The 21,619-nt window shown below is 47.2% G+C and overlaps 4 protein-coding genes across 4 annotated transcripts; 3 read left to right on the top strand and 1 right to left on the bottom strand.

Moving 5' to 3' along the window:
- The first annotated feature begins 18 nt into the window (after window positions 1–18).
- Window positions 19–1,842, top strand: Polr1C (RNA polymerase I and III subunit C). Its single transcript, XM_069038491.1, has 5 exons — window positions 19–228; window positions 279–579; window positions 1,005–1,124; window positions 1,174–1,587; window positions 1,643–1,842. Exons 1-5 carry the CDS (start codon window positions 166–168, stop codon window positions 1,750–1,752), a joined length of 1,008 nt encoding a protein of 335 aa, XP_068894592.1. The 5' UTR covers window positions 19–165; the 3' UTR covers window positions 1,753–1,842.
- Window positions 1,725–8,937, bottom strand: LOC138123691 (proteasome activator complex subunit 4-like). The gene is made up of 16 exons (XM_069038478.1): window positions 8,543–8,937; window positions 8,189–8,329; window positions 7,975–8,136; window positions 7,594–7,810; window positions 6,913–7,541; window positions 6,437–6,863; window positions 5,931–6,382; window positions 5,633–5,881; window positions 5,407–5,584; window positions 5,078–5,329; window positions 4,524–5,029; window positions 3,910–4,474; window positions 3,079–3,799; window positions 2,591–3,027; window positions 2,326–2,541; window positions 1,725–2,105 (listed from the first exon to the last, which is right to left on the bottom strand). The coding sequence occupies exons 1-16, from the start codon at window positions 8,749–8,751 to the stop codon at window positions 1,971–1,973; spliced, it is 5,496 nt and encodes a 1,831-aa protein (XP_068894579.1). The 5' UTR covers window positions 8,752–8,937; the 3' UTR covers window positions 1,725–1,970.
- On the top strand, window positions 8,388–11,193 carry LOC138123694 (uncharacterized). Its single transcript, XM_069038483.1, has 7 exons — window positions 8,388–8,610; window positions 9,044–9,313; window positions 9,363–10,080; window positions 10,134–10,446; window positions 10,497–10,718; window positions 10,770–10,872; window positions 10,924–11,193. Exons 2-7 carry the CDS (start codon window positions 9,048–9,050, stop codon window positions 11,150–11,152), a joined length of 1,851 nt encoding a protein of 616 aa, XP_068894584.1. The 5' UTR covers window positions 8,388–8,610; window positions 9,044–9,047; the 3' UTR covers window positions 11,153–11,193.
- A 137-nt stretch (window positions 11,194–11,330) lies between these two features.
- Window positions 11,331–21,358, top strand: rod (rough deal). Its single transcript, XM_069038477.1, has 21 exons — window positions 11,331–11,715; window positions 11,818–11,964; window positions 12,010–12,251; window positions 12,301–12,585; window positions 12,636–12,823; window positions 12,919–13,526; window positions 15,498–15,599; window positions 15,651–15,992; window positions 16,040–16,180; window positions 16,218–16,499; window positions 16,542–16,675; window positions 16,719–16,824; window positions 16,880–17,737; window positions 17,791–19,072; window positions 19,120–19,220; window positions 19,921–20,083; window positions 20,130–20,484; window positions 20,529–20,751; window positions 20,799–20,957; window positions 21,009–21,215; window positions 21,263–21,358. The coding sequence occupies exons 2-21, from the start codon at window positions 11,824–11,826 to the stop codon at window positions 21,299–21,301; spliced, it is 5,958 nt and encodes a 1,985-aa protein (XP_068894578.1). The 5' UTR covers window positions 11,331–11,715; window positions 11,818–11,823; the 3' UTR covers window positions 21,302–21,358.
- The last annotated feature ends 261 nt before the right edge of the window (window positions 21,359–21,619 follow it).

The raw sequence follows: 21,619 nt of genomic DNA, 5'->3' as shown, positions 1-21,619 counted from the left end.
ATAGATCTGAATTATCGACCGATGCTGTGCTGAGGTGTTCTGTGCTGTGCTGCCTTGCCTTAGGATCTCTATCTATGGTCTATAGGATCTCCGGGATCCCTGCCTTAGGTTTTCTAACAGCGTGGTTGTTGGTTTGAGGTTAGGTGTTTTGTTTAGTATCAAAAAATGAATAATATACTTAATGATGAAAGCCCTCGCGTTATTCTCGGTGAATATAGAGTCACAAAGGTATTTATGAAACATCAGTTACGACAGAGGACTTAAATTGTGTCTTACAGAATTTACCTTCACAACCTACAGTTTTGGATGAAAATTGGGACCTGAAGAAATTTAAAAAGCGCTTCAAGATCGTGATGGTGCGATACGAAGAAAATGAACTCGAATTTGACATGATAGGAATCCACCCGTCCATAGCAAACGCGTTTCGAAGATTGATGCTTAGTGATGTTCCCACCATGGCGATCGATAAAGTGCACATCTTAAACAATACTTCGGTCATTCAAGACGAAGTTTTGGCCCACAGGCTTGGCTTGATACCGTTGAAAGCAGATCCTCGACTGTTTGAAATGAAAAGCGACAGTAAGTGTGACATAACCTCACTTTTTACTCCATGTATTTTTGGGACAACGTTTTTACACTTCATTAATTTGTTGCGTTCACTTCAGAATAACGTTTCGATAAAAAAAAATGTTGGTCATTGTTTACTTTACCTACTTGTAGAATTTTCGCGTTTTTTCTGACTAGACAGCCTCAGGGCGTCCTCCTGCTTCATTTCCCACCACTCAAACCTTGTGCAAATGAATTTTCCTTGCCCTTGTTAAACTAGACATTAATGCGACCTTGAAACACAACAAGAGAGAAAAACAAGGGCATTTACACACGGTTTGAGTGGTGGGAAACAATGTAGGAGGATGCCCTAAGGGTGTCTGGCCAGAAAAAACGCGAAAATTCCACAAGTAGCTAAAGTAAACAATTACCAAAATGTTTAATATTTGAAAATGTAGCAAATAGTGAGGGTACAGAACAGGACACGTTAGAATTCATCCTGAAGATTAAGTGTACTAATAATAAAGACAGCAGCAAAGATTCTCTCAGAGCTGAGGACATGTATAAGAACAACAATGGTAACTTTGGACAAAAATATTTTTTCTTCGTTTAATTTGGTTTTCACAGTTTATTCAAAGCACATAAAATGGCTGCCTATCGGCAAACAAAAAGAAAAATTCACAGACGTTGGCCCCATCCATCCTGACATCTTGATAGCGAAAATGCGTCCAGGGCACGAGTTGGATTTGAAATTAATCGCCGTTAAGGGGATAGGTCGCGACCACGCCAAATTTTCTCCTGTGGCGACAGCATTTTATAGAATTCTTCCAGACATCAAGTTGCTGCGCGAGGTTGAAGGTGAAGCTGCTGAAAGACTGCAAAAGTGTTTCTCACCTGGAGTCATCACGATCCGGGAGGACAAAGGACGAAAATACGCCGTGGTCAACAGCGCAAGATACGACACCGGCAGCAGAAACGTGTTCAGGTACGAGGACCTCAAGGACGCGGTGGCGATGACCAAAATTCAAGACCACTTCATATGTGAGTACAATTTTTTTTGCTCCAAATCCATCTTTTTCTTGTATTTCTCATGTAGTTACCGTCGAGTCGGTGGGTGCCCTACAACCCCACGTGATTTTCACCGAGGCCGTGACGATATTAAAACAAAAATGTCTGTCTCTGTTGGATGAATTGAGTCATGTATAAAGGATTTTATTCAACGTCATTTTTTATCAAACCACAAAACAATTGATCTTACCTAATTAAACATGAAATAAAATTTAAAAAAAGGAAAAATACATATTTTCATATAACACTCGCCAGTGAAGAATATAAAAACATTTGCTACCTTGACCTTCCTTCACCTAATCTCTAATAAAAAAATTATAATCGTACCAATTGACTGGAAATGTAAAATTATTGCCCTACGCGTAGTAACTGGGAGGCACTGTGAGATCGCTTAAAACTAACAGTTCTTCCTCGGTGAATTTCAGCTTGTGGATTTCCCAGTTCTCGTGGTGCGTCCTCTTAAAATCGCCTAAAGTCTTTCTAATTGTCGTCTGAAAGTCAAAAATGTTAGGAAATGCGAAGAATCCGAGTGGTGCCCGTGTGGCGTGGCGTTAACTAACGTCTTTCGTAGACTTACGTATTTTCCCACTTTCTCTTTTTTTGTGTAGCGATACGCGAAAACAACGTTCATAAAAAATGACTCATTGAGGTGTACAATAGTGTCCCTCTCACCTAGACGTAAGTTAACGTCAGAACCAATTCTGTACTCACGGGAATGGGTTGGGGGTCGTTGAGGTGAGGCCCCAACTGTCCGAAAATGTCCGGCAGGTAATCAGGTACGTCGTACGGATGGCTGTTGATGAAAGTGCACAACCCCAAAACTCCGGCGTGCCTGAACCTGAGCGTGTTGTTGGTGAGGTTGATACCGCCGCGAGACTCGTTATTCTTCCGCTTCAGTTTGGTCTTGGCCTTTTGCTTGAATTGTATCTGCAACACGGCATCGTAACGGGATGTAAACGGCGCCGCCGCAACTCACCAGTAGGTCTTGCGGATTCGGAATAAACTGGCAGTGTAGGAGACCGCTTAAAACTTGACTAGCACTGTTCCTAACTTCGGGCTGTACGTCTTCCAACAGTTCCAGCACCATCTGTTGGATTTCCAAGACCCACTCTTTTTTGGAAATGATCGTCGCCATGTTGTGGAACACGAACGCCGACATGAACTCGGTTATGACAGCTCTGGCCGACCAGAATGGACAAGTGGCGACTTTCTTTATCGCCGCTATCGCCGCGGACATGTACTTGTCGATGGTGACGGTGTAAGCCAACACTGCTAGGAGATTCGCACAGATCGGTGCGACCTCGTCATCCGTGTCGTTGCTCTGGAGCACGCAACACAACGGCAGAATCTCGAAATACTCCGGTAACGTCGAGTAGTTCATCCTGACGACGCTGGACGTCACGTATTTCGAAACTGCAACAGCACCGATCAAACAACTCCCGCACGACTCTCACCTCTTCCTACCTAATTTGAACAATCGCATCGCGTTCTCGCGAGTCTCCTCGTTTTCCAGCGACAAACCTTGCAAATCTTTCGACACGTTCGTCACGTCTTGGTTGTCTTTGACGTCGACTTTGCTCAAGCTGTAGCTGTACAAGTTGTCGAACGTCGGCATTATCTCCTTGAAGAAGGCCTTGATGCTGTGGGGATTGGTCCCGTCGTCGGAGGGAAAAACCAGGTCTTTGGAGAAGATCATCGTGAGGCAGCTGCTGATCTTGTCCCGGATGTTCTGAAAGGGGTGGGACAGGTGCTGCTTGAAGTAGTCGAACAGTCGGATCGTCAGCTCGTGGTTCCGCCAAGTCTGCTGGTTGAGGGCGGCGTGCAGCATGTGCAGGCGGCCGCACGCCACGAACGACGTCTGGTCCGAGAGGGGGTCGTTGCTCAGGAACTCCAGGACCCAGTGGTGGCGGCTGGGATCGCGCGAATCCAGAGCCATCGCCATGCTCAGGCCCCAGTCGGTCATCGTCTCGCTGCACATGTTCAAGATTGCGGTGCGCAGGATCGGGATCAGGAGCGACCACAGCTTCGTCACCTTGTCGTAGCTCCAGTGCTTCGAGCCGCGGATCAAACCGCTGATTATCTCGGCGGCGCATCTCTGGCTCGACTCGTTCTTATCGGCGACTAATTTCTCTATGTGCGGAATGATCTGGTCCAGCAGCTTGTCCTCGAAGATTTTGAAGAGATTCTAAAACAAAACGACAGTTCGTTTGAATTTGACACTTGACAGCCAACTGTCAAAACGTACACAAGATGGCCGCGACCGAAATTAATTTTTTTGCGTTTTCGACGACTAACCTTGAACAACAAAAACTTGTACGCGTTAAACTGATCCTTCCCTTTTTTCTCCTCCATCGAAAAATACTCGATGAACTGTTGCAAATTCTCCGGATTGTTGAAGAAATTGTAGATTTCCTTTTCCTCCACGCTCAGATTCTGGAAGCGTTTGTCTATATTGGGTTGCTCCGTCGACGGGGCGTAGATCTCGACCTTCGTAGGCCAAGCGTAGAAACCCGTACTGTGGTCGTGCAAGAATCTGGGTTCGTCCCAAGCTTCCGCACTCTTTGGAATGGTCTTGCTGTCGTACAACAACCACTTGTTGTCCTCCCTTATCCCGGGAACTGTCTTGTGATTCTTCACCTCGCATTTGGAAAAACTGTACGGATCAATCTCGATCTTCTTGAATCTGGGCTTGTTCTGGACCAAAATGAACAAAACGACCCGCAGCGCCGTCTTTCTTATCGTTATAGATTCATTTATTAAAGCTTGCAGGAAATATTTCACTATATTCACGTTGTACTTGACGTCGTAGTGTACCAAAATTTTGAGAAACGTCACAGCCATAGAGTGGTAGCGCCAGTGTCTTCAAAACAAACTGTTACACTCGTGCCAACATTGAAACAACAACTTACAAATTGCCGTTGATGCACGCGTCCAACAAACCGTCCACGGTCTCGTTGTACGCTGTGGTTCTATTCTGACACTTTACCACCAGCGCCCTCTCACCTTCGTCCATGTACTTCTGGAAATCCAAGAGGTTGCATTTCGGCACGCCACTGGACAACACCTGGGCGGCGTCTAGACACGCTTGCGGAAAAACCAAATTGATCGCGATAGTGGGGAAGTACCGATTGACCGCGTCCAGTACAGCGTTTATCAGATTGACGATAGAGGGTTTTTCTGACGGCATCGATTTCACAATCAGAGGCCACAACTGACGGATGAAGTTCCAATCGTGCCGCGCCACTATCGGGTGGTTTTTCGGACCGATCAAGACGTACAAACACCCCTTGAACTTCTCGTGGTGCTCTTCAGAATTCAACTTCAATATTTCGAACATTCTCGGAGTCAGGACGGTGTACGAGTAGGGGAAGTACGACACTACAGCAAACACTTTGCACTGAGCCGTGATCCTCACCTGGAAGTTAAAATCACCAATGCATATTTTACAATTCTGTCAACTCACTTCGCTGTATCTGCACACGCTCAGTTCGAACAAATCCAACAAGATTTGCTTGTGCGTCTCGGTGAACGAACAGCTGCGACTCTCAGTGCGAAACTCTTGCTGCAGCATCACCCTGTTGATGAGGACGTGGCGCAAGTGGAGTTTGTTTTGGTGGAGACGGTCCTCGAGGAGTTTCTTCACCATGTGGAAGTTCTTCCAAGAATATTCAAAATCGTGGACGCGGGATTTGTTGAACAAAAGTATATTGTAAATCTGGAAGAGGCACAATTTTTCAAATGACATTTGACAGGCGACACCAGCGCCCTCGCACAACCATCAAAACAACTCACGTGTACGATGTTGAAAATGCTTTTCGTGTCGCCTTCGTCCACTTCCAACACTTTTTTCTGCACCTTGTGCATCAGGTCGGCTATCACTTTCCTGATGTTGGCACCGTCGGGCATGTTGACGGCGTACGAGTTGCTCACGATCAGATTGAACGCCCACGGATCCAGCACCGAGTCGACCCTGAAACACTCTCTCAACTCTACTGACTAACAAGACGTTTTACTGTACAGTTGTATGGCGGGTTCGTCCCAGATTGGCAAGACTGGATGCGACGACAGCATCGAAATGATGATTTTGAGCGACCTGCGTAGCTCCTCTCTGGTCAAGGTCATGTCGTTTGCAGCGAACTTGTTGAGTTTTTCCACCTCCGGTACTAGATATTTGTCCACCAAAGACTGGACCAGGGCGATTTCTTTGTCCCCAGGGACGTACCACGAGATTTTCAAGTCTTTGATGTTCTGCGGCTTGCCCCACTCTCTGCAACAGGACGCGACAGTAGCGCCACCTCGCTGTGCTCAAATCAAACCTTATAGCTAGAAAGTCTTTGACGTGGGTGTCGAACGGCGTCGAAGAACTGCGAAACTCCGTCGGAAGAATGTAAGTCAGCGAGGTCACCATGTTCTCGAGCATCCGCGCCGCCATCTGGCTGCCGGTCAACGAATTCATGTGTAGAGTCCTGTCGAGGATCTTCGTCAAGCGGTCGGAGTAGTGGAGGAGCTCGCTTTTGGCGTCCACCACTTCCGACAGGATCTGAAAGTTGTAGAGCAACTCGGCGTCCAGATGTTCCTCTTGTTCTATGTTGGGATTCTCGTTCAACAATCTCTCGATGATATCACACAGATGCGGAATGAACAGTTTGAGCGTCTCTTTCGGGTTGACCTTGGCGAAGCCTTGACAGATGATGGCGGCCATCCTGCCGGCGATCTGTATCTCCAAGACTTTGTCGCACACGAAATTGAAGACTTTCTTGAGCGCCGTCTGACGGAAAATCGCACAATAACAAAATAAATTGTACGATGAGCGTGAACTTACCGCGAATATCTGAGGGGAGCACTGGTGCAAAATCGCCGAAACTATAGAGAAGAGGGCGCTCTCGGCGATCACTTCCGTCCTGTTTTTGTTGTTTTGGCTGCTGGCGACCTGTTCCAACCTGACAAAGTCCAGGGAATTCGAGTCGACCCAGAGGCACAACCTGTCGAAAAACTGCAAGATGAAGTCCTCGAAACCGTCGGTGGCCTCGCACACGATGTGCTCCTCTTCGGTCAGGTCCTCGTAGTACTTGCTAGCCTCGGAGCAGTTGACCAACGGAATCATGTTGATAAAGTGGACCATGAAATTGAAAGTCACCATGCACTTGCGGATGTCGTTGGGGTCTATTCCCGGCAGCAGCGCCATCAGAAGGGGGAGCGCGTGGGTGAAACCTTCCGGGTAGTTGCTGCGAGGCCCTTGCACCATGTATCTGCAACCGACGGTGTCGATGATACGTCCTTCGACCCCTCGACCGTTACCTTGCCACCGCCGTGACCCCCATCATGGATGAGGTCAGCTTGTGGGGCTCCGTCAAGCTGTCCATCGACGCGTACAACTTGTCCAAGGTCATCGGGACGATTAGGTTGGGCCTCAACGAGCCCAAATACTGCAAAGCTAAGCTGACGTCTTGAGCCCCTTGCCTCGAAAACATGGCCTGCTCCACGCACGGCTTCAGGATGTTGACGAATCTGTCGATGTCTTCGTCCGTCAGCTTGTAGTGGTCTGGAATGTTCATTTCCCACGTCTTCTTTTTGAAACGCTCGCAGTGCACTCTTTGGACGAAGTAAAAAGCCAGCTTCCTCAACAACTCTCTCAGTTTCACCGACCACCTTCCCATATTTGCCGGATAGTAGTACGACTCCAGGGCTTGCATGAACTTCTCCAAATGGAAAAACGTCGAGTTTTTGTCGCCGTTGAGGGCGCACGTGATCCAGATCGCCATCGCCGAAATCTCGATCTTGTACTGTTTGCCGGTCTGCTTCTGTCTGTACGCCACTGGCAGCTGGAAACTGCGGCTGAACCGCACGAACATCATGGGCACGTACGGCTCCCAGTCGATGTAGCCCATCGTGAAGCTGCTCAACCGCGCGATCATCCACATCATGTGCTGCCGAAAAAAACAAATTATTGGGGGCGGCGGCGCTCGCGTCATCACCCACGTCTTCCCAGGCGCTGGCGTTGTGGCACACGTTCCACAACGTCATCAGCTCGTCGAACCAGAGGTGGTAGCTGATTGGGGCCTCTTCGGGTTTGACGCATACCGGCAAAAATATTTCTAAATACTGGATGGCAGAGAGGATGGTGGGGCTGCTCAGGGGGCACAGTTTAGGGCGGAATTCGTCGAGGATTTCTTGCGTCGCCGATGCGGGGAAATAGCTACAGTCATTTTATGTTAATCACAAGCCCAAAAAAAAATTATTGCGCAACGGTGGGACAATACACCATCATCCATTATTACGTATGGAATGACGTGAATGACGATGGAGTATTTTCCCACCGTTGCACAACTGTTTGTGAATTTTTTTACGCGATTAACTCACATTCTAGCTAATCTAATCACATTCATTATTGTCCCTTCTAAAGTGGAGAAGCACCGGTACATTCCTATGTCAGTTTTGCTCTTTTCCATCACTCTCACACACAACGAGTAGAGAGGGCGCCACTCTAGCTGCAAGTCATCTCTCGAAATCAGATACTTTTTCCTGCAACAGCGCAATTATTGTAATTGTTGTTTTAATTATTTGAGAGTGTTACTTGAGCAATTGAGTCAGCGTCGACGCGGATTTATTTATTCTAGTAGGTTCTAAATCGGGAATGGTCAGGAGCTCGTAGAACAGTTTAATGAAGCAGATGTGGTCTTCTTTGGAGAATTTCATTCCGTAGATCTTGATGTACCTGGAAAGAGCGAAATTAGTGCCCCCGTTTGAACCGTGTCCGCCGCCACTGGCGTGTCACGTGTTTTTGACACTTAGGCCAGTCTGTCAAAAGCCGGATTTGACAGTTGGTCAAGTCCGAGAAAATTGCAATAATTTGAAAAAAATCGACTGTAAAAAATATTGATCGTGAAAATGGTGTTGAAAGGGGAAAACCGTCTGGTCTGAGGATTACTTGTTGAGGCGCGAGGTCCACAGGGCGCATCCGGGCCTCATTTCACGTGCCAAAACCGACTTGACAAGGTTAGTTTTGATATCTGCGTAGAGTTGGGCCGATTCCTCGTCGAGTTTGTCCGCGTAGGGCAGCAATTTGTTGTAAACGTTCTCTTTTTGGGGCTTAAAGCCCAATTTCTGGTATCGTCTCTTTTTGACATCGTCAACCATGGCATGAGATTTGCAAACGTCGAACAATCACACAAACTAGCACCACACTGACGTCGACGGCGATCGATTAACAATGCCCGATTGTTTAACAACTTGCTATTTTTATTGTTTTGTACTAGTCATTTGCGGACATATTTGTTTTATACAAAGTGGCACTTTTTCAACCAATCCCCTCGTTTTTTACAAACTGCCATCTCATGCCAGCCAATCGAACCGAAAGGCGCCAAACCGCCAAATTCAAATGGTCTGTGATTTACAAGCCACTGCCAACACCCGTCTATTTTTACCGCAGGACAATGGCACACGCGGTCAAGGGGGCGATCGCCGCGCAGATCAGGCGGCTGTACCAGGGAGGCCCTCGCCTCTTCTGCACCTACTCGCGAGGCCCGCACGAGCTCTCCACCAAGCACCTCCAAAACGCGGACGTCCTCCTCAACAACCTGAAGAGCGCCGGCACCACCAGGAGCGTCCTGGAGATGGTGGCGCAGCACAACAAAATCATGAACAACAAGCACGTCCTCCAGGCGCTTCGCAGCCTGTTCATCTTGCAGAAAAACGGAAAGTACGGACCCCGCGCGCGAGACGTTCTCCCCCTAAAAGTTGTTTTTCAGCTCGGATTTGTCGACTGGGGAGCTCTTGGGGCACAGAGACTTCAGGAAGTTGTGCCGACAGTTGCGCACCCGCGCCGGGAGCATCGAGCTGAACGAGACCATTGAGGCGCTCAAAGTGGTGTCGTACGTGGGGGTGCCTGCCGACAGCACCATCTTCCAGGTGCTCCTCCAGTTGATCAGGCACAACGTGAACAACCTCAACCTGCAGCAGATCATGTTCCTCGATTTTCTCCTGTCGCAGTCGAAATCTTCTCCTCTCGTGGACGCCCTAAAGATGGCGTTGCCGCTGGTTTTCGACATCCACCTGCCGATCAAGATGGAGTACGACAACGTGGCGCTACTCTCCGAGTGCTTGTATTTCTCCTCGAAGCACCAACTGGCGCGAGAGTCTGTCGAGAGGATCGTGAACGCGTTGATGGCGAATCAGGAGTTTGACGCGAAAACGGCCAAGAGCCTCGTGTGGTCGATTTGCGCCATGGAGGCCGACGAGGTCTTCAGGCCTCTGATGAAGAAGGCGATCGACTCCCTCGTTGTGCATTTCGACGAGTTGACCTTCACCGACGTGGAGAGCACTCTTACGAAATTGACGCATCGCTACACCAAGAAATCGAGCTATTTTTACGACGAGACCTTCTACGACTCGTGCGCTAACCTTGTCATCGACAAGGACCTCGGCTACAAGCAGTCCGTCTACATCTTGCGAAAGTACGCTCGCGTGGTATGCCCCCGAAATAACCGATTTCCACCGGATCGTCATCGCTGAGTTTTCAGAATTATTTCCACAAGTTTTTGTTGGACTACATGTCGAGGAAGGTCTACGAAAACCCCGAGGTCCTGGCCAACGGGGACCCCTCGGACATCTACAGCATCGCCGTAGCGGCGTCTTTGACCGACTACCGGCCCACACATTGGGACACTGTCAGGTGTCTTCTTGCCAACAGCGAGAACATCACGCGGTCGGAGAAGAAGGACATCATCTGGATGAAATTCGCGGCGGCTTTGTGCGTCTTGGACATCTTCAGGTTGGACGTCCTGACCAAATGTCTCGACGAGACTTTTCTCCACGCTTTGTTCACCAACAGAAGTATGTTACGCCACTGGCAGTTGCGCAATCATTCTAACTTGTGTTGTCAGAGTTCATGTCCGATTTTGAGAATTACGTCACGATCTGGCAATGCATCAAATTTTCCAAGCCGGAATTCAACTGTCTATTATCATCAAGGTTTGACCCCGAGGTTTTGATCAAGAATTTCCGACAAGACTTGGAGTTTCCGTTGGAACGGGCCTTGCGCAAGGCTCTAGGTGGAGACAAATATGTCAAAACAGAGCTGTATTCTAAGATGGGCGTCCAAATTGGTAAATCGGCGCTTTTGTTCACAATTTGTATTTAATTTTTATGATTTTTAGATCACGCCGTTGTATTCAGGAAAGGCGGATATCCCGTCGCCATGAATTTCTCCGAAGATGTGGAATTTGTTGAAGATATAGAGGTGCCACCTGACAACCAGCTGTAACAAATGACTTATATGGGAGAGTTTTATTTTAATTCATTTTGTTACAGCGTGCTCATCCTAGGACTGCGACATTTTAATTACACTCTGAATCACAGGAGATTACGGTACTGCGTGGTGCACTCCATCAAAATGTTAGAAGCCAAGGGGTACCAAGTGGTTCCAGTGTGTCTGGAAGTGTGGGAAAATCTAGCAGACTTTGAAAAAATTCCCTATTTAATGCAAGCGATTAAGGAACGAACTAACAGTGACTTGAATATCTCAGAGGGTGTTATTTAACTATAAATTGTTTGTATGAATAAAGAAGTTTTTTTAAATGATATTGCATGTGGGTTGGCAATACTGCATGGACGTAATTTTATAATTAACTAATGTCAGCGCTACCAATATTGACTTGAGAGAAAAATTGAAAACAGCTTGTCTGACAAAACCTTCGAATGAAAGTCGTTTTAAGTTGTAAGAAAATAATCGTAAACTCGACTGTCACTTCGATGTCAGAATTAAAATTAACATAAAAGCGTTATAAAACAATTTTGGAGAAAAATAACGAGTCAAATGTTGTAAGAATGTTTTTGTTGTGAAGGCCCAACGACGATAAATGTATACTTTAAAGATAAATTGTCAAAAATACGAAAGTAAAAAGCTTCCAAAGAGATAAAATAATAGTTTCTTTTGACAGTCATGATTACCGGTTGGTATCGCCACTCTAGCTAAACCAATCAGATTCAAATATTTCAATTCAAATACTCTCTTATCTGTGATTCCAAAAAACACAATTATTTGCAGTACACTGTGTTAATTGATTTATATGTGATTCTTTAGGTTGTGCAGCGTATCGAAACGTACGTATTAATGAAATATACACTTTCATAAACTACAAAACCATATCGTCGAGTTTGAGGTTATATCACCGTTACAATCACAGTTTTTTTCTTGAATTATAGAAAAAAATGAGCGACTTCGACGTTATCGAGTACGGATTCAACAGCGCCGACGAGACCATCAACTTCGGGACGCGCTGCTTGGCCGACGGAGACAACTTATACGAATCTTTGACCCTAGCTTCCCTCAAATGTTCCGAACAAGACCAAGTAAGTGTCCCCTGTTAGTCGCGCGAGTTTCAATCTTTCCTTTAGGGCAAAACGAATCCCCACATCAACGCGTTCGGGCAAAACGACCGCATCTACTTTAACGTGGACGCCTCGATGAAAGTCTTCAAAGACAAGCAGTGCTCTGACGTCATTTTCAACGCGAGTTTCGAGGCGATCGTGGACACGTTCTGCGCGACTCCCGACGGGCGCTATGTGTTGGTCTGCTTGAGGAACGGGATGGCGCACTTGATTGATTGCAACAATGAATTCAACTGCATTTTCAGCCAGTATGCATTTCACACTGTCACAAGTGATGTAATTTAGGGGTGGTTTCAGGTCGTGCGTCAGAGACGATTCCGGCGACAGATGTTTCGTAGCCGCGTTCCCGTCCGCCGACTCTTTTTTAATTGTCACGAGCGCGGGACAGGTTTTCAGGATGCCGTTTCAGAGCGATTTCAAAATGGAGTGTGTGTATGAATTTAATTTCACAGCGGAAATTGCGTCTTTCCAGTACCCTTTTCTGCTAGTCAACGGGACGAAATTGGGGATTTTGGATTTTGAGAACAATAACGCTCTGCACGACGAGGGGCGTAACTTGAAAAAAGTGTTTCCTCTTGATTAGTGAGTCCGTCGATACTTTTTCCACGCTCTCGTTCAAACACGATTTTTAGCGCGTTTCTTGCACTGGACGAGACTCGTTTGTGCAAGATCTGCGCATTGACCTTGCAGGTCTACCCCGTTGACGCTTCCGCTGAATACATAGACCTGCAACTCTTGGCTGACCTCAACCACAGACAAGTCATCGTGGTGACGAAAGACGAGTCCCAACAGAGCTTCATTCGCGTGCTGTCGTACCCCGGTAACGACAAACCGAACGTTGTCTTTGATCGAATCACGCGCGTGATTCGATCAAAGACTCTGCTTTCATTTCTCTTTACCTGTACGTTTCTTCAGACTTGTCTACCGTTTATTCGCTCAAAGTCTCCAGTCGAGTCCAGCTGGTCACTCTGGAATCGCCGAATGACGACATTTTGTATTTGTCCCAAATCCTGAACGGAGACCTCGTCAGCGAGCTGCGCTTCCACGTCGTCACCGAGACCGACGCCGAACAGAGACTAGGCAGGTTGCTGAAGAGGCGGAGGTATGAAGAGGCGGAAAAATTCGCTCAAGTATTCGGATTAGACGTGGCGCTGATCAATAAGGCCAGAGCCCAAGAGATCATCGACAAATCGATCTGCAGTTGCGAAGACGTCGACGATCTCGTCAACCTCTTGGGTGCGATCGACGACGACGAGTTCAGACTGCAGAGTTGTCTGGACGTGCAGGCATCCTGCGACAAACTGGAGGACGTGCGGAAGGTCTTGACGTACGGGTGTAGTCTTCAGTTGAAAAAAGGGCAAGAGAAAAGAGGAGCGGTGAAGGATTTGCAGAAATCGGTAGCGCATCTGATGTTTAGGTTTGACACTTTCGTCACCGTCAATCGCGGGGTCGACGAGGTCCACTCGTGGTTGAGGTTTTCCGGGTGCGACTTGATCGAAGAAGTGAAGACGCTCTTGACGAACGTAAGTTACATTTCTACAAAGCTTTTATAAAAGTTTCTTGCGTCGTTGTTGAATGTGAAATTTCCTAGCCGCAAAACATAGCGTAACTGTACTGTACTAAAGATCAAAATGTTATTGAAAAATGAAACAAAAGTGTAACACAAAAGCAAACGTATTGTTTTTAAAGAAAGACATTATATCGGGTGTTTTTTTTTTAATTTCACCTCATAGTAGGCGTTGAAGAGTCGATTGTGAACGCACCATATATGTAACCTGTAGGTTACGGATCACGGATCAGCTGTTTAAATCTTACGTTTTACTCGAGTGGTGCGTTCACAATCGACTCTTCAACGCCTACTACGAGGTGAAATTTAAAAAACATCCGATATGTAACTTGTGATTTCGTCTTGTAGTTTTTCAGCTGTCACTTAAACACAAATATCCAGATATAAAATGTTTGTGAGTTGTGCGCAAATCATTCCTTTAAGCGGATGCTCTAGTCTAGAAATTTCTAATAGTTTTTAACGCGTTTTTCGCGAAACTGTTCTTCTATTATTATTATTTTTTTAATTTGGACAGAACTGTTTAAACACTTCCCATTTGGGAAGACTAGAATATCCCCTTAATGCTTAACAGTTTCCTCAGTCTCTGGAAGCTTTCCCGTTGATTTTCCTTCATTTGCACTTCCAGCATGAACAAACCTGCTGATTACATCTCTAATATGGAGTTCATCTTTATTAATGTCCTGGACGAGGTAGCCTTGAAAAAGAACTCTTATTTCCTCAACAAATTCAGAATATCTTAATTAACACTTTTAAAAATGATAAACAATAAAAAATGCAAAGTGACAAGTGTGAGTTGTCAAATGTCAAAGTTCTGTAAAAAATTCAGAGCAAACGGGAAATCTATACCGTAAATCACAGCCAACCACGATGTATGAAACATCTGAAGGGCGTACTGTCAAATGATAATCCATAATTAAGGTTTTTAGTACGCATTATTAAGCAATGTAATGAAATGACAATATACAACGTGTCTCAGAAATAAGTACATTAATTTTAACTGGTAATAGAACTCGTTAATAGAAACAACAGTGTCGTGACTCGTGATGAAGTAAGGAACAAAATTTGTAATTGCGTTATTTAATGTTTTCAAGCAAAACGCTTGGACAGGTCAATTTTATTTTTTAATTAGCCACCTTATGACATAAAAATTTTACTTATGACGTCTTGTATTTTTACACAATGACGTCATCATTTTTTTTTTACATTTTTAGCCAAATTACATACCTAAAGTCTGTCTCAATTCTGAATTTCCACCAACACTACATTTTCCGTTGGAAATTCAACCGGCAACACTGTCTGGTGAAAAATGCGTCAGATTGTTAGGTTATCTGTCAATTTCCGTTTTTACAATTCAAAATTTTGGAATAAAGGAAAAGAACGAAAACCTTTTTTAAAATGCAGCAAGTAAGTAGGTAGAAAATCAAATTTTAAAAGCAAAATAAACTACTGAACTAATTTTAATGTTTTCGAATCATGTTTATAAAATAATTATATTGCCAACTTTGGTTATAAGAATCCCCAATTTAGAAATATTTTTATTTTGCCAACATAATTCAACAGGTGGTGGAAATTTAGAATTGAGACAAACTATATACAAGGTGATTTACGAGGAATAATGAGCCCGGCGGAATAGAAAATGCAACCCGCAATTCATCAGGAGAAAAACCCGGACATTTACCGCTTCGGTGTCCGGCTTTTTGTTGCAATGTATTGTGGGTTGCATTTGCTATTCCGCTGGGCTCATTATTCCTCGTAAATCACCCTGTATACGTTGATTACTAAATTAAATCACATTATAAACGGTATCAAGTGGTCAGCGTCATTAGTATTTTTGGTTGCGTACAAAATAAATTCAAAAATAAGCCTTATGTGACTTGCCCTGTATAAGCGCTTCTTTTATCAAAATCCCGTACCAATTCGATTGCAGTACCGAATCGAGGAGGCCAACATCGTCTACAGCCGCTTGGACGACTCGACTCAGTCCTTGACAGAGACGCACATCGCGGAGATCCTCAACGTCTTGAATAACGTAATCGTTGTGGTCCGTTCGCCTTCTTGCGCTTATCTCTAGCACTCGCAGATTTGTTTGGCGACGTATCAACCCTTCTTGCCGACGTTCGTGCCGATCAGTCTGTCGATCCTGCCGTCCGCTCTTCCGCTCTTCGTAGAGTGGACCCACAGCAGAGTCTTCTACCTGGAGAAGTGCAGCAAAGTGGACTTCCCGAGTAACGCGATCAAATTCACCGAAACCATCGTCGGACTGATGCGAGTCGACGACGTCGGAGGCATCTCCTTCCAGAGACAACGCGTGCTGCACCGCGACAACCTCGTCGAGTTGTCCACGCTCCTGTCGACGCTGCGCACTCTGAAGACGCTCAAGGACAAGTACGGGATAAGGATCCCCGTGACGGACTTCTTATCGGTAATGTTGTGGTCGAGCGAGGAACGCGACAACAGAGAGAGTTTCAGGGCCCCCAGAACGTCGTCCGGTTTCTGCTGACCGTCGACATGGTTCCGTGCGACTACGACGCCTTCCTCAGGTTCTTCGTCTGCAAGTACATCGTGGAGAACCACATGGACCTGAACCAGATCCTGCTGGCGGAGGTCACGGTGAGTTGGTGGAAAGATGCGCTCGATTGTCTCTCAGGATTTGTTGAAGTACGAGGAGAGGTGCTGGGTCGGCTTCGTCGGCTCCATCCTGGACTGCATGAGCTCCACGGGAGTCAAGCTGGAGGCGGTGAAGAGCATTTTGGACGCGGCGTCGGTGCCGTGGAGCGACGACATCAGGAAAATCGCGCACGAAGCGCTTGCGAATTCGCACGAGCTGACAGGCGAGATTCGCGAATTGGTCGACCACGAACCCATGCAGGTGGTGCTCAGGAAGGCCGCCTACAAAATCAAGGAAAGACGCATCGGCAACGTGAACGACGTGAGTGTGGTCCCTCTTTGCGTCTTTCACAATTCTGTCCAGTTAAAGTTTATAGTGAACCGAATTATTTACTGCAACGAGCCCACCATGGTCGAAGACGTTTACAAGCTCTGCGTGGCCGAAGAGTACAGACACCCGATCAACATGTTGCTCATCACACACTTCATCAGGAAGGGGTAAGTTGGCGGCGCAGAAAAATTTTCTTTAATGTTTGCGAAGGTGTTGCGAGAGGGCGATGCAGCTGTTGGACGACAACGGTCCCGAGGAGGTGTCCAGTTGCGCGAGGGAGTTGGCCACGCTCGTCGAAACGCTCGTAAACAACGAGGTAAGTCCCAGACAAATTCAGTTGGAGTCAGATCCGACGACCAATTTCGAAACAGGTGAAGCTGTCGGAGGACTTGGTCGACAATTATTACGAGGCGGCGGGGGCGATTTTCAAACGACTGGACGCGTCTACGGATTTCGACCGCACTCTCAACGAAGAGACGTTGCAGTTGATGAGGAACGTCCGCGACTTGAGCAAACACTTCGGCGTGAAGGTCACCACGCACGAGCTTCGAAGTCGGTCGCGTAAGGAGGAAATCGTCGACGGGGTCCTCGAAGGAGTTCGCTGCGAGCTAGAGGCGGAGAGAGAGACGGCCGAGGGGGCGCTTGCGACTTGCGAAAGACTCTCCCGCGCTGTGGGTCTGCGCAAAGAAGACGTCATGTTCAAGTTGTGCAAGAAAACCGGAGACTACAATGTCATCATTAGGAGTGCGGAGATGATCTACGATTCGGAATCTTCGCCGAAGATCATGTGTTTGGTGGCGGTCCTCTTGCTCAAGTATCTGGGCAGTTACAAGTTGCAGCTGGCCGACAACACTTGTTTGGGGTCTGAAGACAGTGTAGTCTTCTCCGAGTCGAACAGCACCGTCGACGATGACCTCTTCTGCAAGGGTTTGCAGCTGGCGAGGACGATAGCGGCCAAAGCGGTTTGCTTGGCACGACCCGACGAACTCGGAGCTTGTCTCGAGGTCGAGCGATGGGTCAACGTCTCTTTCTACTGCACCAGGCGCAAAGACAGCGACTTGAAGAAGGTCTTGTTCGGCGACGTCTACGACTCTGCGTCGATCCCTCCCGGATTCTTCACGTTTTCGTCGATAAAAGACGTGTTCAATGCTTTCTGCAGCTACTTAGGCGAATCCAACGACCCCAACGCCCTCTACTTGACGTACTTCAACGACAAGACATTAACAGAGGTTGTTTGTTGTTAACTTTTTCCAATAACACAGTCGTTGATTGTTGTTTTCAGGACGGCTTCTTCAACGAACTCAAGCTTTTGGTTCCGGTTTTGGGCAGTTTGGCCAAAGAGGGTCAACACTTCACGTCGTACAAGATCGTGGACACCCTCCAGACCAGTCTGATGCAGCTCCCCGAGCCGAACGAGTCGATTTTGAATTATCTGCACGGGGTGTTCCGGAAAGGATGCGTTCCCAACGTGTTGTCTTCCATTTTGAGCAACAGCGTCGTCGATACTGACTTCTTGTACAACTTGTTGCTGGCGTGCGAGCTGAACGATTCCATCAAGTTCATCATGAACGGTCTCAGGATGTACAAGAGACAGCCGAGCAAGTTCCGGTGCATCAGCGAGACCGGGCTCAGGTTCTTGGAGCACCACCAGCTCGCGCTGGGCAAGTCCGAAATGACGAACGTCCTCGTCACCGTCAAGTGGTGGAAGAAATTCGAGACGAAGAAGTTCGACTACGATACATTCTTCAAGTTCAAGGCGGACGAGAGGTTCGAGTTTGTGGTGAATTCGGGCTGCATGGACATGAAGCTGGCCAAAGAGTACTGCGAGGACTACGGGCTCGACCCGAACAGTTCGTACCGGTACTTGTTGAAGAAGATGTTTCAAAACTGGAAGCCCGACTGGGACGTGACAGCGGAGGCGCACGAGAAGCGTCTAATGGTGAGGAACGACGGCAGCGAGTTGGAGGAGAAGTGCCGCGAGGTGATGAAAGCGATCGACAAGCAGCAGGTGCACACCACGCTGAAGAGCGTCTGGGGCACCGTCAACACCTACCACCATGAGGTCTTCATCGCGATAATCAACATCTTGGCGGAGATCGCCCCCGAAGAGGACAACACCGCCCAGCTCACCATGCTCTCCTTCCTCAAGAACTACCAGAGGATCAGCACGCCCAGCGACGCCGAGAAGGAGCACTGGTACACGAACTTCCCCGACGTGCCTAAACTGGACCGCCTCTCCGCGTATCGACTCCCCTTCACGAACTTCCTCTTCACCAAGCAGATTTTCACCATCATCAGGCCCGAGCTCAACTTGAAAACTTACAAAATGTGGTTCAACCTCATCGACATTCTCAAGACGTTCGTCACCAAGAACGAGATCTGCTCGTACGTGGTCAAGGGCGTCGTGGCCAGCGGGGCCCTATCGAGGGAGACGACCGACGATTGGATTTTGTACCCCAAACACGATGACGTCCTCGCGGAACTCGACGAGTGTATCGGGCACATGACCAATCTGGAATTGGCCACGTCGGTGGCGTATTATCTGATGACCAACACTCCACAAGGTGAGCGGCTCTGGGGTAAGTCTCAGTTTGTACAGGTGGGGTTTCAGGAGCCGACCAGGTGAACGCTGCCAAGTTGTGCTACAAGTACGCCCTTCGGTACAGACAGTCGAAGCCGGGGTGTTATGACGTCGAAAGGGCGGTCACGAAGGTGGGTACATGCAATTGCTGCTTCGTTGTAGTGGTTTTAATGAGTAAAAAAAAGAAAAGTTCTAAATAGGAGCGACATTTTGACAGTTGTTGCGCTTGTTTTAAAGAATGTTCGGGAGCAGAATGTCCAGGGGCAGAATTTTTGGTTAACTTCATTTACATAATATGACCCGCTGTATTATAACCGGCGTGTTCATTTGATTAAAAATGCATTATGACAATGTTTCCGAGAAAAAGCCAATTTCCGCCGATGAGGACGCCACAAAATGGGCTCTTCACGCTTAAATAAGAATCGGTGCACAATATAACAACACTAAACACAAAAACAACGAACAATATGGAAAAGATTCACGAATTTAATTTCAAAGCAGCGAAAAACCAAGAGTTTTTTGACTTCAAATTCAAAATGTCATCTGAACAAGAAAAAGTTTCGGTGACAAAAACTTAAGATGATTAATATCCCCAAGCGCCCGTACACTAGCGCTCTGCGGGGACCACTCAAACTACACTTTTAAACAGGCCGGTTATAAAATAGTAGGTCGTGCACTGTGCATTTAGAGAAGTCAAAATGCCAAGGTCACTTACGTCATTCGACACGTCGACGTAAAAAATCTCTTCTTTTTATTTGATGTAATATAATAACAAAAAGAGTGTGTTGCGTTTTCTTGCATTCGCTTTTTCAACGTGACGTTTCGAATCAGGTGGAGACAAAGTACTACAATTACTGCGCTTGGCACATTCTGTACACGCACGGCCTCGCCGAGAAGGAGTACAGAGACTTGGTGTCCCAACCCCTCGACTTGATCCTGGCCCTGTATCGCGACGAGCGAATCCTGCGCAAGAACGAAGTGAACCCCTGTCCAGGTACTGTGACTCCCTCTCGTGGCACGTGTTTAAACAGCAATTGCAGACATAAACCGAGCCGCCGAAGCCCTCGCCTCTCTGTTCGGCGAAGACGTCAAACGGATCCGCTACAACCTGATCAACGACTGGTTAAGCGACAACACGTTTCCCCACGTCGACCCCAACGCGTCGGTCCAAGGCGGGGGCTGCAGCGAAGACGACTGCCTGAAGAGGGTCGCCTACGTGTGTTGCGGCGGCGACGTTCAAACCTGGCAGGCCAAACTGCTCAAGATGGGCCTCGAGGAGGACGCGGAGGACCAAATGAGCGCCCATTCCAAAGCACGCGCTCTGAAGGTGTTCACGATGATCTCCGACGTGGACACCATCGCCGAGCTGACCGGCTTGACCTACGACGAGTTCACGTGAGTCGCGTGCGTTAGTTGCGAGGTGTGATTTAGTTGTTTAGGAATTTCATCGACAAGTTGACCGTCGTCAGTAATCTGCACTACTTGGGGATCGCGCTCGACGTGCAGACTCTCGACAAGCACAACAAGGAGCTGCTGAAGAGGTTGGCGCAGCGCGCCGGGAATTTCGTCGTCAAAACGATGGCGCTCATTTGCATGACGTACAAGATCTACGACGCCAAGTACTGGGAGTTCGTCGTGAACGGCGCCATCAAGTTCTCCATGGTAAGAGCGAGCGGCGCCCCCTGCTCGATTTACCTGTTCGGTTCTAGTTCGCCGATCTCAAGTCCTACGTCCATTTCCTCAACAACGTCGACTACCAGTTCAAGAGCTTCTACGTAAACGCCTGGCAGAAGCTGATCGATAACTCCTTCGCGCATCTGGGCGACCAGCTGGACCACACGCTCCTCCACAATTTTCTCACGATACAGGTAAAAGCGAGACGGAGTCGGTCCTCTTTCGGGTTAAGATGACGGTTTCAGGCTTGCCCCGTTCTGCACCAGCTCGACCTCGACGGCGCGTACAGGAGGTGCATGGAGAGGGGCAAGGCGGAGTTTGCGGCCGTCCTACTGCAATACCTCGACGCTAGCGGAAGAGATGAACGTGTTAAGGAAATTCGCAACTCGAATAAAGATTTAGACGCGGAGTTGAATAATCTCGCCCAAAACGGTCTCTGGGGCGTCTCTCATGTAAGCCACACCAGATGGAAGTACCAAAGTTTTATCTTTGTTTGCAGGTGAAGGCCATTCTGGAACACAAGACTGAGATCATTTAGGTCATAAGTAAGATTAAGTGTTACTGTTAATAAATTAATTAATAAAATTGTTTTTGTAATTTGCCTCCATTTTGATTCTCTAATAGACATATTAACGACCGCGACGTCATCATCTGGGATGTCCTTATAGCCATTATTTCACGGTACATTTTACGAAAATTTTTAGGTTGGCAAAGCTTGATCTGTCATGCGTGTCAGTCTAAATTACAAAATGTGCAAAGAATTATTTATCAGGATTTATCAAGCAACAAATTCGCGACCGTATTTTTGGCAATTTCACGTATTTCAGCGGGCGTACATGAAAGATTATTTTCCATA

This window comes from Tenebrio molitor, chromosome 2 (assembly GCF_963966145.1).
Source record: "Tenebrio molitor chromosome 2, icTenMoli1.1, whole genome shotgun sequence".
NCBI classification, from domain to species: domain Eukaryota; kingdom Metazoa; phylum Arthropoda; class Insecta; order Coleoptera; family Tenebrionidae; genus Tenebrio; species Tenebrio molitor.
Note: the sequence above shows the minus strand (reverse complement) of the source record. Positions and strands in the feature narration are given on the sequence as shown.